Genomic DNA, 16,793 nt, shown 5'->3' with positions numbered 1-16,793 from the left:
TGATCTTCAGAAGGTCACTAGAGAGGCAGAAGAGGAAAAGGGGTGAGAACTAAAAGAAACAGAGTGGTGAGCGTGTTAAGATTTGCAATTGGAGCATTAGAGATCACGTGGCTGTACCATGGCAGTTTGTCCCTATTGCTACAGCTTTGTTCAACCAAATATCTCGGATTACATAAGTAATTCACGCAGCAAAACATCTAAAAGGGTAGATACTTGTTTACATATGATCATGGCTTGAAATACCTTTGATTTCTAATATTGTTTAAGTCCCCACTGTTAAAGAGCAATTTTTAATCATAAATATGATAATCATATCCTAATATTTTGAAAGTAATACTTGTAATACTTTTGACTGATTTCTCCCATTTACCACCAGATGGTAGTAAAATTTGGTAAATGTGACTGAAAATGAGATGTGTAACTAGTTGTTGGTCTCAGTCCAGTTCACACTAGATGATGTCCACATCCCAGACACCACCGTCACAACTGACACTTAGACAGTCTCAGGAGAGACAGTATGGTAGCATGTGGCACCTTAGAGACTAACTCATTTATGTGAGCTACAGCTTACTTCATCGGATCATCGAAAGCTGATGCTCAGATAAATGTGTTAGTCTCTAAGGTGCCACAAGTCCTCCTTTTCTTTTTGCGAATACAGACTAACATGGCTGCTACTCTGAAACCTATGGTGGCATGGGGACTGCAACTGTTCCTTGATCCCTCTGTGTCAGAATTGAACAATGTTGTGGGGGCATCTGCCACTGACAGAGCTTTTACCTGTTCTGTTGATTGGACTTTAGGCTGGTAATTGGACCTAAATTCACTTAAAAGGAAAAGCTTCATCTGAGTCTTATTTATGTTTGATTTATAATAGTCCTTTATGATTAAATGTAATTTTAAAAAAGCTGTGTTTTTTTTTTTAATATATCTAGATATGCAAGAACTGTACAGGTTGCTTTGATCGACAGATCCAGTGTGTTTCTCTGAACTGTCCAGTACTTTTCAAGCTATCCAGAGTGAGCCGAGAGTTATCAAAGGCACCATATCTCCGACAACTACTCGACCAGTTTTAAATGATCTGTGTTACAAGATTCCAGGTGCTATTTTTTTTCAGTGTTTACTACACTAAAACTGTTGTGCATGGTGCTTTTTCAATGTTCATCTAGTCCAAGATTTCCATTTTAGCTGTTGGTTTTACTATCTGAAGAATAATGAACAATTATCTTAACTAAAAGAGAAATACACTTATTGATCTATTCACTTTTTAAGATGTACAAAATCCTTCATTCTTTCACCTTTTTAACATACTGTTTTATAATGCAGATGTTGAAATAGCTATGTGTGACATCTTGTAAATCCATTTCAAAGTAGAAGTCAAGTTTACTTCCCAGTGGTTTGCTGTGGAAGGAGCACTGAAAACCTCTTGAAACAATGAAATCATTAGTGTGTGTTCTTGAACAGTCAGTATCAAGACGTGTTACTTATAGATATATTATCCATTCACTTTATAATTTTGTCTGCGAAATATTTTGTAAATACACTTTTTTACTTTTCAAACAACTGAGTAAAATAATGTGCAATGAATTTTATACAGATAATTTTAAAGTTCGTTGGTATATTTCCTCCTAAGTTTTGCTTGATTCCAAGTAGATTTGTTATTTTGATCAAACTGTGCAAACAGTAGTATTGTGTAGCATTTTTAAACATTATTTTCTATAAATTGCTGTCTTGCTTTAGCTATTAATGGGGCATTGTGAGGAACTGTGCAAAGACATTTTGTTACAAACCTGTGGGACTGTTGCAATACTTTAAATATAAGAAATTTTATTCCATTTTTGCTTCTTTTGTATAGACATTTCTATTGCTTCTAAATATGCTTAAAATATTTTCTTTCCTTATGTATTGTACAGTTAAATCTTATTTGCCATCATCTTGACAAAATGTGTATTTAGAATATTTGTATAACTGTATAAAATGAAAAAGGAATTATGTGGTCAGTGCATTGTTTTCTAAACTGGAAATCATTTTGTTTTAGAAGTTAATAATGGAAACCATATTAAAATTGAATAAAATATGAGCTATGGTAAATCTATATGCATTTTTTAAACTTAACACATTTGCAGTCCAAGTCATTACTTCATTCAATAGCATGCATGTGCTGAATGAGGGAAACCGGCTAATTAGCAGACTTGTCTTTCTTCTTCCATTGGGTCAAAACAGTAATATTGTTCCATACAGTTGCTATTCTCATGGGTCAATCTACCCATCACTGGGTAGCAAGCAGAGCCTTTGGTTTTAATATTTTTGCTATCTGGGAGAAAAATCAGCTCAAAACTCAAGAAAGAAAAGCGGCTGTTCACAAATCCTCATTGTCATCTTTTTTTCAAGGTCTGTCGCAAAATCAGCAATGCAGAGTACATTATTTACAAGTATTGCAGAGACAGGAAGCTGTTAGAAGCAAAATATTGTAAAATTGTTTCATTGGAAGTCTCTGATCCTAAACAGTACTTGGCTATGGAGAGGCTTGCTTAGGAAAGTCATATATTGATAGATTTTAAGACTAAGGAACAATTATTAGCATCTAGTCTGATCACCTGTATAATACAGGTCACCAAATATCACTTTGTAATCCAGTCATCAAGCCCATAACTTCTCAGTCTTTTCGAACGATATCCATTCTGTTGCACTTCTCCTCTCATTCATTACTAATGGTTAATATCCTCCACCAATGCAATTTGGAGGTAGTCCACTGGTGTTGCTCGAGGCTCCTGGACTGAGATTCAATCCTTCAGCTCAGGCCATGATATTTTCTATCTCCTGTGGTGGAACAAGTTGGTGGTTCAGTTTCTCCTAACCATTTTGTTTTAAAACCTTTATTTTTATTCATTTTCATACAGTTGCAACTCACAGTCTTTCTTCTCCTTCTCTCCAATTGAGTAAATAGCAGAACCACCTGGATCTGCTGCTCTAGTACCTCCCTGACTTGACTCCTCTTCCCCCACTCTCACATGGCAGAGCTGTCCTACAAACATCTGGCTTAAATCTAAGTGGTGGTCCCTTCGTGAAGTAGCATTTACAGACTCTACAGAGTCAAAACAGGCATGGCTCTGGCCATAATGTTACCATCAGGGAAGTTCTGCAGTTTCATATCTGAGGTCCTTCAGACCTAGGAATTAATTCCCATAGCCATACAAGCCTCTCACTCCTTTTGTCATAAGGAAAAAGTTATTCTTATAGTTCTAGCAAACTTTCTGTTCAAAGTAAATAGATCACCCTTCATTTTGTTCTAACCCTTGAAAGAGCCCTCAAAGTTGCTGCACATGTGATGTAAAGTTTTGCACCAGTTGGCATGCTAGGTCTGGGAAACTATTCACAGGAATGCCTTGGGGCAGGAGGGGGCTATGTATGAGCCTCATTGGAGGAAGATCTACAAGTATGTTTGCATTGCTACTGGATTGGTTCCCACGTGGTTTATAAAGTTCTTGCTTTATATGGAGGGAACTATAATAATTAAACTGACCTTGCATGTGGCTGTACTAAAACCTTTTTCAAATAAACTGCCTTCCCAAGCAATGCTGCTTGGCCTGTATAACTGACCTGTCCCACTCATTTTTATGGTGTCTTACTAGTAATTTTTTATTTTCTTCAAGCTCACTGATATTGAACAACCCTGCTCCAAGAACACAGCCTTCCAAGACACCCTGCACCCCAAAGACACACCATCTTACTTATTATGATACATCAGTTAACCACTTCTTACTCTATAGCAGGGGTGGCCAAACTTACTGACCCTCTGAGCAGCACACAACAATCTTCAAAAGTTTGAGATGCAGGGCATGCCTGCTAGAGCTCAGGGATTCAGCCCTGTGGGGGTCCACCTGGCAGGGCTTCAGCCAATCCCCAACATGCACACACTGTGGGCCTGAGCCCCTCCTCCATACTGGGCAAAAGTCCCTACCCTGCCCCCCTTGTGCAAGGCAGAGGTCCTGCCCTCCCACCTCCCCATGCAGTAGGTGGAAAGCACCTCCACAAGCTGCACTTGGACTGTAAAAGAGCCACATGGAGCTTGCAAGCCAGGGACTGCCCCCCGAGCTCTATTTTATATGGGCTATATTGATTTTTTGTAAGTGCTATTTTTTTTAATCTGAATGTGATGTAGGATTAAATCCAATGCCTTTGAAGTTGAAGTATATTATGTCATCCTTCTCTGTATCATCCAAGCAGAGTCTAAGACTATTTTCCATAAAGCCCATCTTAACTGGCATTGATTATGCTACCAACATTTAATTCAACAGGGACACAAGCAGTAAATGTGTGTGCCAAGGATTGATGGCAGGCTGAGTGGCCTATAGGGTACCTGGAACATTCCATTTACCCTTTTTAAATTTTGTCACAACGTTCAAAGTCTGAGCACCTGCTCGGTCATGGCTTCACAGGGGCTGGGGCTATGCCCTAGCCTTTCAACAGTTGCCTTCAGTTTGCTGGACCCCAAGGAGCACTTCACTCAGTATTTGCAGTGGCACCAAGAAGCCTTTTCAATACTGTACAACAATTATGTTGAAGAGTCCTTCCATTAGCAATGAAAAAGGCAAGCTTAAGCGAGTCCATAAAATGTTTGAGAACCTTCTTATCACAGCCCTTTGCTGTCTTCAATCCACTGTCTACATCTAAGGGAAATAACATGCAGTAGGAGTCAATCTTCAGTCATGGAGGTTTCCACTGTCTGTCTTCCATTCAAATGTGTTCATTCCAGCCAGCCCTTATGGCTGTATGTCTCAAACTCCCCCAGAGAGAATTTTTTCCCCCTCCAGGTAATGACACAGAGTGGATAGATACAAAGTCATATGGCTAGTTCATAAAAATATTACAAAGAATTGTCACATTTCTTGGAAACCCCACTGACTATGAATTACTTCTGTATGCTGGAGTGTCAGACTTCATCTTAGAAGCTTTGATCAGTACATACAGTAACAGCACCATCCAAATAGCTATGGCTGCAGTATCTTGCACACTCAATCTTGGCAAAGTACTGTTCCTCTTTGGTGCAAGTTATCAAGCTGTGCTGATTTAAAAGCATTTAACATCCTCCCTAATTACTGATGGACTGCTTCTGCATCATGGATGCAATGTTGTCATACTGGTCCCAGGATATCAGAGAGAAGTTTTAGCTAGGGATTAAGTCCTACTTTGAGCAGGGGGTTGAACTAGATGACCTCCTGAGGTCTCTTCCAACCCTGATATTCTATGCTTCTGAGTTGGTCTAATAAAAGATATTACCTCACAGAGCTTGTCTCATTTCTAATTCATGATTCATGACTGATAATTTTAGCATTTGATTGGTTAAGATCCATTTTTCACTAATAACTCTTGCCTCTCCTCCAGTGTTGGTCTTTTCACTAAGTGCTGATTTGCACTCAATTATTAACTCTTATTGCTTTCACCTCCCTTTTTAACCAACACCTTTCATTACCATACAACTATGGATTTTGGGGGCCCTCAAAGCATTCTTAAACAATTACTAATTTTTGTTTAAAACTTATACCATGTTTCTGCCTGTAAAGGAAACAGGTCTCTAAACAGCAAAAACTAGTTTTCTTCAAACCATTTTTCCTTCTATTAGTCTGAGGGGGGAATGGAAGGAGAGGGGGGAAAAGTGGAAGTTTCAAAACTGGGAGGCTTCTGTTTGAAATGGTAACTATTTCTACATTACTAGTAACAGATCATGAGCTTTAAATCTGCAATAAATAAAGGCCTGAGTAGTGTTCAGAAACACAGTACAAGCTTTATTATAAAAAGATACTCCTGTTTGTAAATTAGAGCAATTTATTACATTCAAGAAACAGTTTATCCAATAAATTTTAAAATTCCACAGTCATGTAATCAAGCAGTTTTCAACCTAAATATATTAAATCAAAAAGCCCACCATACACAAAAGCATGGAAAAAACTCAATTCATGTAAGTGTAGATTGTTGCATAAGCAGTAAGCAACAAGACTGGAGTAACGGAAAAACCACAAAGAACTGTTGCTTACTTGAGATTACTAGCTTTGTGCAGTCTCATTTAGGAGATAAAAGTGCAAATACCAAAAATACCTTCACATTGTTCCTTATCATTTAAATGCTTCATCTTAAAAACAGTATTGCATTCTGTTTTTTTTATGGACATTGCCAATCTTCAGGCTAAATGAAAACATACTAATAGATGACAATTTGCTGCCAGCTGCCCACCTTAACTATGAAGCAAGAGGAACAGATCTTATTGCACTGATGTGCAAATGTTCATAGTGTTTTCCTCTTTCTTCAGTCTGTTCCTGTGATTCTCAATGACATAAGCAACTGCTATTAATTCAGTTAGCTATCACTGAGCATAACACAGCTCCCACAAGCCTATAACTGAAATGTTGCACTATTTAAAGATGATCACTGACACTTAAGGAAACAAGGGTTTCTTAAAATGACAACTGTATTGCCAAATAATCAAATTAACCAATAAAAATATGGAGGACATTGGTTGTTTCTAGTATAAAATACTTTGTCTCTTAAGGTTCTGATCAAATTCAAAACTAAGGTCCTAATTAAACACTGATTGACTGACAAAGAAGGCACTTACCAGGTATTGCAGTTTAACCAGGAAACTTTTAAATTCAAATATACTAAAGCTACATGAATTTAAGTAAACACCAGTAACTTGTGTTTTCCAGCTAACAAAGAGCCCAGAAATCCCTCAACAGAGTGACTGACATAAGGCTGCAACTTTTATATAGTTGTTGGATCTTAAGATGACAGCAGAGGAAACTTGTAATATTCTAAGGCAGCATGTCACTCATTAATTTCTTAATCAATCTAAACTGACTTACATCCTGGCTGGTCTTTCTTTAGTATATTTTACATTTAACAGTATGTATCACCTGATGTACAAAAACTGCCTATATACATTTAAATACAGTTGTTGAAAGGGGGTAGTGAGGGAAAGCTGGCTGTTGTGCAAGTACATCCCATCACCAACGTTTTCATTGCATAATAACTAAAGTGCTCAAATTTGAAGAGACGGGTGATCACTCAAAAATACTGGGTGCTAGGGGTCAATCTGAACATTTTAGGAATGACTTACAGACAAGCTTATTACTAAGTAATTTTTAAATGTATAACTTGATTCTAGATTTCCACATGACATTAGTCAAAGCAGTTGATGACCTACACTACAGATTTGGTTTTTTGTCTACATATCGCATTTCTTAGTTTCAATTTTTCCATCAGTTGTCCTATGACAGAGAAAAAGCTTTATGCTACCCCAATTATTTGAGTGTTACACTTTGCCACTCTTATATTGTATCACAAGGGAACCCTCTGATCATTTATATGATATATATTATATATATATTTAAAATATTATTTAGGTGCATGTATCATGCAGGAATTTATACAGTGAACTTGAAATAAAACCTCCACATTATGTAATCTCTCTACACTGAGCAGCCCACTGTGGAGAAAGCAGCTATGATCGCAAACTTAAAGTAAGTTCCTGATTATGGAGCCCAAGTTTCTCCATGGAGTTTGGATTTCATTTTCACTACCAGGGTATAAAGTTTTCCAGTATGGCTAGGTCTTGCTCCATTTCTTCCCCTCAGATTTCAGAGGAAAGCGAAATTTGTAAAGGGGGGGGAGGGGGTGGAAGAGAGAGAAGAGCGGAAGCAGTCATAAACCTAAACTTCTAAAAAAAGGTTTCTGTACCACAACAGAAACACTCCAAAATGTAAATAAGCAAACTGCAACTCTTACTACAAAAGTAAAATTACCAACAAAAGTCTTAACTATCCAATGAGCAATACAAACAGCAAGTTTTGATCATGCAGCCTCAGAGAAAGCTGCCTTCAAAATCTGGGTTTTCAGATAGAAGGACTGCATTAAATGGAAGGCTCCAAATTAATTCTAAACAACACTTTCGATATTTGTCTGTTCTTGGCATTATGGTGATTTATTTATTTGCTAGCACTCAGTGTTTCTCCCCTCCCCCAGCATGATATTTCCAATCTCTCTCTCATACACACACACCCCCAAGACGTTCATGAAACACTCCACTGTACCTCATCTGTGCAAAACATGGACCTTCTCTTAAGGCAGCTTGCAAATACATCATCCAAAGTATCTGAAACATTACAATGTTACCAGAGTAAAAAGCAGAGGGCACCAATTCAACTTGCACAAAAGAAGCAGTTATAGGTCACCCTCTGGTACCTTTCAGAACTTGGATTGCACTAAATACTGTGGCTGTTAGAAAAGGGAAGGTTTCATTAGTAACTGTAACCTATTAATTTTCCAGAAGTATACAGCTATTGAAGTGTGCCATAAGCTAAGCTTTGCACACAGTCAGACAGTTTTGTACATTTTGCTTTGAAAAAAAGATACGTATTTTCCTTTTCTAGAGAAGTATGTGCTCCCACTGGATTTTTGCTATTAACTTCAGGGAAAGCCAGAACAGATCTTTAAAACTTTTGTTTGAACAATTTCATTTGAGAGTCCTCAGTCAATACTATGGACTAGGGGTTCCTGGTTACTAAGAAGGTAAAATTGCCTTTGAAATTTAGCTTTGGTATAGGTAAAGTAATTACGCTACTGTGTATACTGCCTGTGATACCAGTAGTTTGTTATCAAACATTGATTAAAGAGTAGCTCATAATGGCTCAACAATCAAGAGTTAAAAATTATAGCAGGTCAGCACAACTACTTTTTAAAAACTCCCTTGTCCCCTCTCTCCATCCTCCCAAAATAAAAAAATGCAGCAGATGTGCGACAAACCGTTTTGTTCTTCAAAGCAACCTTGGAACGAGTACATAATACACATTTTTAAAAACCTCCCTAAATAAATATTTTATTCTAGTGTAACACATTTGATGTTTCCATGATTTAAAATGAACACAGAAATCTATATTTAAACAACATTACATGAAAATGACAAAGCCAGGCAATTCCCAGTCAAGGTCAACAATACATCCATTAACTATCAACTTTTCCACTTTCCCAAAAGGACAAGGACACAACCGACAGCTTGTTGTTTAACTTAATTTCCTGGTTTATGTTACATACCAAACTAAGTGCCATGGAATATCCCCTTCACTAGATTCAAGAAGTTCAATATTCTTCTCTCATTTCTGATTTGTATGAGTGTGATCAGTTAAGATCACTGTGTGTCCTGGTCTATTCCAGCCAACAAAGGATTGTTCTAAAAATATGTTTAAAATACTCCGAACAATCTCACTTTAAGTTACATTAGGGTGCCCACCGCTTTCTTCGAGAAACTGTTTACAGCCACGCATTTAAGAAATGTTTCCCATATGTTTAGTCTAAATTGCTTTTAGTTCCATGACACAACACCTGATCGTATTACCACAGACTCCCTCTTTGGTGTGTCCAACCTACACGTTCTTTGCCACTCCAGGATGCATGATTGCAGAGTAAAATAAAAAAGCATAACCTGGGATTTGGCAAGCACAGAGGCTGAAACACTTGGCTTTGTACCACTATTAAAATTCTGAATCTCTTTACAAAAACAGCTTATTTGATTGTGATTACCACCTTACAGAATCCAGGCAATCATTTCAAGTAAGCAGCCTAGCTTTTCCTTTAATCGTTCTTCTCTCTGTCTCTATTGAATTGCTTTCTCCCTGGGGAGCTAAGAGCAATCACTGGAGAAGAATTAAATATGTTTGAAGGTGGCTGCATGGACACTTTCGCTGGGGACTCCCCTGGGATCTTTTGAGATGTCTCTACCACAGACTCTCTCACTGTATCATTCATTTCAATTACTTCAAAGTCTGCTTCATTCCATTCTCCTGCATCCTCTTCATCTTCCTCATCTTCATTAAATTCAAAGTTGGACAACAAAGCTTTTTGGTCCTCGTTCCCACCACCATCTTTTAACTTATTCTCACTGGGAGAAGTGGCTAATTTATACATCACAGGAAATAGTACTGCTGTCATTACAGATGTTCCCAGTGCAGTATACATCATCACAGGGACATTGTGAAATTTTCCTCCAAGAAACCCAACCACTGCTGGAATGCACATCTCCCCCAAGGCAGCACCAACTATAAGGAGAGAAGCAGACTTTCCTTGTATGGTGGTGTACTGTTCAATCCAGGAAATGCCACTGGGAAAGATGGTAGCCATTGAAGCACCATACACTGCTGTCCCAACCCAGAGCGAAACTGGATGCTTACTGAACAGTGCCAGGAACAGAGAAGAGACAGTGGAACCTATGACACTCAGCAGAATCATAGTACCAGGGTATAAACAGGTAGCAAAACAGATTGCCAGTCCTCTGCAAGCTGCAAATGCTCCCCAAAAAAGGGAGTTCAAACCAGCTGCTTCACTTTTTTTCATGTCTGCATAAACCTTTGCATAACTGAAAATGTAAGAGCCATAGCTGACCTCTGCTCCTACATAGCAAAAGAAGAAAAGGAAAAGAAGAATGAGAAGGGCACAGTGGTATTTGGGAATTTGGCATTTCTGCAGAGAAGCTTTTGCTTTATCTCGCACTGTGCCGGTCCTTGAATACAGAACAACAAACAACAAAGAAACTATCAAAATATAGGTCCCTATGAAAATGTAGGACCACGTAAAGCTCACATTAGAATGCAGTGTCATTGCTGATCCAGACAGTGCATTAGGTATATCACTCGGAACAGAGTGGTTTGTCTTTTCATCTTCTCTTTGGACTTTAGGAGATATGAAGCTGCCCAATGCCATTTTTGCCAGGATTGGGGCCACAAGGGCACCCAGTGCAAAACTGAAGTGTAAGGCCTGCATATGTGGTCCAGCGTCTGTTCCCCATGTATTCAATGCAAGGACATTTCCACCTGCAGATTAAAGAGATGAGGATCCATTTATTTAATATGGAGACTTAAGATACAGTATGGTTTCTTCCCAATCAATCAGTTATTTAGTTAATATGTATCTAGTCAATCTGTCAGAACAATCTACAGTGGAAGCCGATTATAAAGAACTTCTTTTATAATACATGGAATCAAAAGTCCTTACCTGTTTCAGGGCATGAAATGTGCAAACTGCAAATCTAGCTAGAGTGAAGCTCTGCTTACAAACATTAAGCAGTAGAAGGTTCCACTGCACATGCTGGGTTTTTTTACTTTTATCTCAAGAACAAGAACTAACTCAGTTCAAACAGTGTTCCACTTGGCAGCATTATGGCATTCCAGATAACAAAGCTCAGGATCTTCTTTGACAGCCTATTTATGACACTCAGTTCTAGGCTCTCTTCTCAGCAGATAGCATCACATTTGCCTTAGAGATGCTCACTCAGACCTTAGTCACACAAATGGGTTGAATAAGTAGTTAATTGAGGAATACTTGGCAATCTTTCCATGCCATCCCACATACAGTCAGAGATATACCAGCAGATTCATTCTAGAGATTATTCCAGCCTGCCATTTACCTCACCATTTGCATCACAATCAGGAAAAAACTGCTCTTACGGTCTTCAGTATGGATGATATTACTGTAGTAACAGCAAGAGAGAGTAACTTTAATGGCAAGTGACAATGAATATGAACACAAATTTAGTGTAGCATACATACACCATGCATGCTAGAAAACAAAACATACATATTCCTCCTCCTTCACTAAGTGAAATTTAACTATTTTAGCAGGCCCTAAGCCTATCCTGACAACACAACATGCTTGCCATACAAATTGGAAGTCTTAATGATGAGCATAAACTCAGCTCTTGTGGATCTCTTGCACCTCATGAGTGCAAAGAGTTCTCTCAGATAGATACAAGAGGAGCTGACAGACTCCGAATGATTCATTTAATCCACAGGACTTCCTGCAGCAGGGAAGAGGATCTGTTCACTTACCTGTGTCTAGAACACCCATAGAAGTCCCAATGACTGACATCAGGGCAGTTAACAAAAGCGCTTTCTTACACCATGGTATGGCATACAGACCAACTGCTGTTCCCAGCATGGTTAACCCTATAAAGGTAATCCAAAATCCATACTGAAGCTCCAAAACAGTCAATTTATTATAATTAAATCTGTGTCTTATGACAGACTGCTTAAATTTAAAGCAGTCAGGTTAGACTGAATTTGTGTTCATGAGAGCTGATTGAAAAGACTTTGATGGAACCATTTTTTTCTCAGAAATTGTGTTTCTGTTAAAATCAAAACATCACAAAAATCAAGCCAAATTTTCTTTTTGAGAAAGAGAAAAAAAAAGTTCTGACAATGTAAAATGGGATGTTTTGAGATTTTTGGAACAAACGGTTTCAGTTTTTCATTTTGAAGTGATTGTTTAAAAAAAAATTATTTTGCATTACTAAATAGTAATATAAAATAAAAACCAAAATGAAAAACATTCTGGTTTTGTCAAAAGACATTTTGATCACAGAGCAAAGCTCATTTTAGATTGGAAGATTTCAAAATTGAGTTTCATTTCAATTCTAAACAAATTAAAATTTTCAAATGTCAAATTCTTCACAAAACTGAAATGTCATCCTCTGACCAGCTCTAGTGATCACACTAGGCAGTCCTCAACTAAACTATGTTCTCCACTTACTCTCAATGCACAAGTTTAGCTTCCATTAACATTAGTAAGTTATAGGCCCACATCATAAATAGGCTCTTAATTCATTGTAGAGTTTCAAAAAGAATAAGCTCTGTTAACAGAATTTATTAATTTAAAACTTAATCAACCTATGAGATGTGATCTTTTCTCCATTGCTTATCCAACTGAAAATTGAAGGCATGAGAATTATTTCTCAAATTGACAATACATGAAAAATTAAGACAAAACCTAGGAAACAGTTCTACAGCTAACTGTGTTTAGAGCTTGCCATCAGTTCACCTTACTTTTGAATATGATAAGCATGAAAGATTTTGCTTTATTAGTTCAGGAATCTCTGTTTCAGGTTTCAGATAAATGTGTCTTCAGCTTACTTACTTGCCTCATGTCTGACAGATAAATGAGAATCAATGAGAAGCAGAAGATTAGTAATAGATTTTATTCATAAATTTTATGCATGTCAGGGTTTAATGGAACAGATGAACAAGCAGGTGCAGTGTATTTTAACAGAGGTTGAGTTTGCAACTTCTTTTTTTTGTGAAGTTGTAACTCAATTGTGTGAAATGGTATCACTGACAGCAATACAGATGATCAGATGTGAACCTCAGCTGAGCTTCTCTCATTTTTCTCATGGAGCTTGTGATGTGGCCATTATCAAATCTGATTTGTTTTATATAAATATAGAAAAACAAAAATCCAGCTCTGCTTCTTTTTGTTTGAGCAAAAAGGCATCTTTTATTCAGTTCTGATAGTCATAGATATGGTCCTTTGCAATTCAAGAGCAACTATCCTATTAGACTTCCCAATAGACTATTGCTTCTACACAGGAAATATCATCAAATTGTATATCAAATCACTAGAAGCACAAATATAAAAGGAGACAGGAATGAAACTGACAAACAGAAACAGAATTTCATCATTTTTAATTACATCACTCCTGCAGCAGTGTACAATGTTTTTTAAAGGAGTATGACAATGCTGATGATAGCATACATGCAACTTTCATCCTACAAAGCTGCAGGGTAAAGGCCAACAGGATACTTGCAGGACACACCAAGGTAAGGGAGGTGAAAGCTGGCTTGAGATATATTTTTGAATACAACTTTCACATTTTGTTACTATACCAACCCGTCTGGAAAAAGTGAAGTTTATCACACTTTAAAAAGATATTAAAGATTTATCAAGCTATACATTTGTCACATACAAAAGATTATTATTTTGAGTACACTTACCCAAGAGGAGATGAGGGTTCATGCAGTCAAAGATAATCCCTCCAATCACTGAACCACCAAGGTACCCCAGAGAACGACCCATGAAAATGTAGTAAATATCACTGACATTTTTATTCACATTTGCAGCCAGATCTTGAAATGTAGGTCCCAGGATAGCAATGCTCATACCCTGAAAAACAGTGGGGATCTTTTGTTTGTTCATTTTAGAGGGCGGATGGTAAATAAAATAAACTCTCACCAGCAGCAAGAAATGACATACGTTACTAAGACTTTGTCTGCAAACAAAAATTGTACCATCTTAATTAAGTCACTTTAGAAACTGATTTAGTTAAACAATGCAATCTAATGTTGGGGGCACTCTTATTTTGGTTTTAAAGTGCCAGTTTTCAATTTAACTTATAAGTTGGTAATGAATTTCACATAAGACAAGGCTGAAATAAGTTGGCAGATTACTTAAGGTATGTCTACACTACCCAATTTACAGCACGGCCACGGCAGCGCTGTGAGGTGGGCAGTGTAGTCACGCTTTATGGTCGGAGGGGGGAAGGGGGGGGACCGACCTCTCTCAGTGATACAGAATAACCACCCTGAATGAGGGGCAGTAGCTTTATCACCAGGAGCGTGGCTCCCGGCGATAAAGCACTTGTCTACACTGGCGCTTTTCAGAGCTAAACCTTTTGTCACTCAGGGGGGTGTTTTTTCACACCCCTGAATGACTAAAGTTTTAGCGCTGAAAGTGGCAGTATAGACAGTGCCTTACATCATAAACTCTTCAAGGCAGGGACAGTCTTTTTGTCTGTTTTTGTACAGCACTAAGCACAACTGAGTTCTAGTCCTGGACTATGGCTCCTAGGTGCCATGGTAATACTGCTAATGAATAAGCCTACGATTTAGTCACGGAGGTCGTGGACGTCACAGAATCCATGACTTCCAGCAACCTCCGTGACTTTAGCAGTTGGGAGCTGCAGGGTCCCCCACCACCCATGAGCTGTGGGGTACCCCCACCGCCTCTGGTGGCCACCGGGGGCAGAGGGGAACCCCCGAGCTCAGGGGCAGTGGAGGCCACTTGGGAATTCCCGGCCGCAGTGGCGGAACCCCCGGGGTCCCAGCTCACCATGAGCCCCTGGCCCCCATGGGTGTACCCCACAGCTCCTGGCTGACATGGGAGCCGGGGGCACCCCACAGCTCCCAGCCCGCACAGGCAGCAGACAACTGCCAGAGCTGCAGGCGGTAGAGGTATCCTGAAGCCTCCAGCTCCTGCAGGCGGCTCCTAGCCCCTGTGCGGCTGCCCCACTTCAGGCGGTGTGGGGATGCACAGATCCCCATTTTGTCCCAGATATTTTTAGTAAAAGTCAGGGACAAGTCATGGCTTCCGTTAATTTTTCTTTTATAACCGTGACATGTCCCTGACTTTTACTAAAAATATCCAGGACAAAATCTTAGCCTTACTAATGAATAATAAATATTAAATATCACTTGATATAATCCAAATCTGTTCTATCAAGATTATCTCTAAATTTACATACACATTTTCTTTTAACTGTGTGAAAAGCACCAAGTGCAAAGTGAAATTTAAGTTTTACTTGCAGTCACCTTTGGAATAAGCTTGTGGAGCACCCAAGTGAGTTTCAGGCAGGAAATAGTAAGTATCTCATTGTGAGAATAAGACCAAAGGAAAACTTGGCTGTATGGGACATTCATCATTTCAGTACCAGCAATGTGCTCAGTACTCTGCAAAATTAAAGGTTCTTATACAATCCAGTGCTATAGAAACATTACTCCTCAAGCAGCTGAGCACCTGGGATACTTTAACCGGCCTGTGTGACAAACTAAGCCCAAAATACTATCTAGAAATTACCAGGACGCCAACTTGGCTGAGCTCAGCCCTAGGGCTCTATCAATGCGCTCTGTGGTGCCTCATTAGTTTATTACTATCTGAATGGTGTGGAGGGAACGAATAGAGCAGGGTTATTTATCCCTCTATGTAACACAAGAACCAGGGGTCACCCAATGAAATTAATTGATAGCAGGTTTAAAACAAACATAAGGCAGTACTTCTTCACACAGCCCACAGTCAACCTGTGGAAGATGTTGCAAAGGCCCGAACTATGACTGGGATTTTAAAAGCTATGGGGCTAGAGGGACCATTGCTTTGCCCCAGTATTGCAGGCCTTGTTCTCACTAGCCCCGCACAGGGACCTGCCCCCGAGGAGAAAGGGGCTGCATACGGCCCTCCCCAACCGCACCGAAGAAGGGGCTGCGCCAAATCATCACCTGCACCAGGTCCGCCCCCCGGCACAGGGGCTGCCGCTCGGGGGCGGCTCCTGGGAGAGCGCTGCCCCGGGCAGGTTTGCCAGGGAGTCGCTGCCCCCAGGCGGGAGGGGAGATCCAGGCCCGGCCCACCCCCGCTCACCAGGCCCAGGAAGCCCGCGCACAGCACCCCGGAGATGCACCATCGCAGCAGCAGCGCCGCTCCCTCCCCGCCCCGGCGCCTGCCGCCGCCGGCTACGATCACCTCAGGCCGCGGCGCGGGCTCCGGGAGGAGACTCGGCTCCGCCGCCGGCCCCTCACCGCCCCGCAGCGTCTCCTCCGCCTCCGGCCGGGCGAAGCGAACCTGCTTCTTCCTGCCGGCGCCGGCCATGGCTCCGAGTGCGGAGCGGAGCGGCCCGGCCCGGCCCCGGCCCCAGCCCCGCCCCCGCGGCGGCCACCACCAAGACACCGGCGCCTCCACGAACGTGACGCGCGGAACGAGCCAGAAACTACAACTCCCAGCGTGCACCGCGCCTCCCCGCACACTCGCCCCGTAGCTTTGGGACCTAGCCTACCGCGGTGCACGCCGGGAGCTGAGCGGCGGGCTCGCACTCGCGGCCCGCGTGTGGACGTTGCCTGGCAGCCGGGGGACCCGGGAGGTCGCTTGGCCCAGGTGCAAAATGGCGGCACATTCGCCTTCTCCTCCCTAGTCACCAACCTCCTTGTCGCTTCGTG

General features: G+C 40.4%; 2 protein-coding genes across 7 annotated transcripts in view; one reads left to right on the top strand and one right to left on the bottom strand.

The window, feature by feature from the left end:
- Positions 1-2,088, top strand: part of REV3L (REV3 like, DNA directed polymerase zeta catalytic subunit) — a 253,067-nt gene extending 250,979 nt beyond the window's left edge. Inside the window, exon 32 of the mRNA XM_048844767.2 lies at positions 933-2,088. Within this exon, the coding sequence (XP_048700724.2) occupies positions 933-1,073 (141 nt within the window). The 3' untranslated portion in view covers positions 1,074-2,088. The remainder of the gene's footprint in view (positions 1-932) is intronic.
- A 3,669-nt stretch (positions 2,089-5,757) lies between these two features.
- On the bottom strand, positions 5,758-16,768 carry SLC60A2 (solute carrier family 60 member 2). 6 transcript variants are annotated; one of them, XM_048844774.2, is made up of 4 exons: positions 16,634-16,768; positions 13,809-13,977; positions 11,871-11,987; positions 5,758-10,856 (listed from the first exon to the last, which is right to left on the bottom strand). In XM_048844774.2, exons 1-4 carry the CDS (start codon positions 16,748-16,750, stop codon positions 9,622-9,624), a joined length of 1,638 nt encoding a protein of 545 aa, XP_048700731.2. In that variant the 5' UTR covers positions 16,751-16,768; the 3' UTR covers positions 5,758-9,621. The 6 variants fall into 6 exon arrangements, with proteins under 6 accessions (XP_048700731.2, XP_048700726.1, XP_048700727.1 ...); XM_048844769.2 differs by lacking the exon at positions 16,634-16,768 and adding an exon at positions 16,222-16,508; XM_048844770.2 differs by lacking the exon at positions 16,634-16,768 and adding an exon at positions 16,324-16,507.
- Between the last annotated feature and the right edge of the window lie 25 nt (positions 16,769-16,793).

This window comes from Caretta caretta, chromosome 3, assembly GCF_965140235.1.
Source record: "Caretta caretta isolate rCarCar2 chromosome 3, rCarCar1.hap1, whole genome shotgun sequence".
Lineage (NCBI taxonomy): Eukaryota > Metazoa > Chordata > Testudines > Cheloniidae > Caretta > Caretta caretta.
The sequence above is the reverse complement of the archived record's forward strand: the minus strand, read 5'-3'. Positions and strand labels throughout refer to the sequence as shown.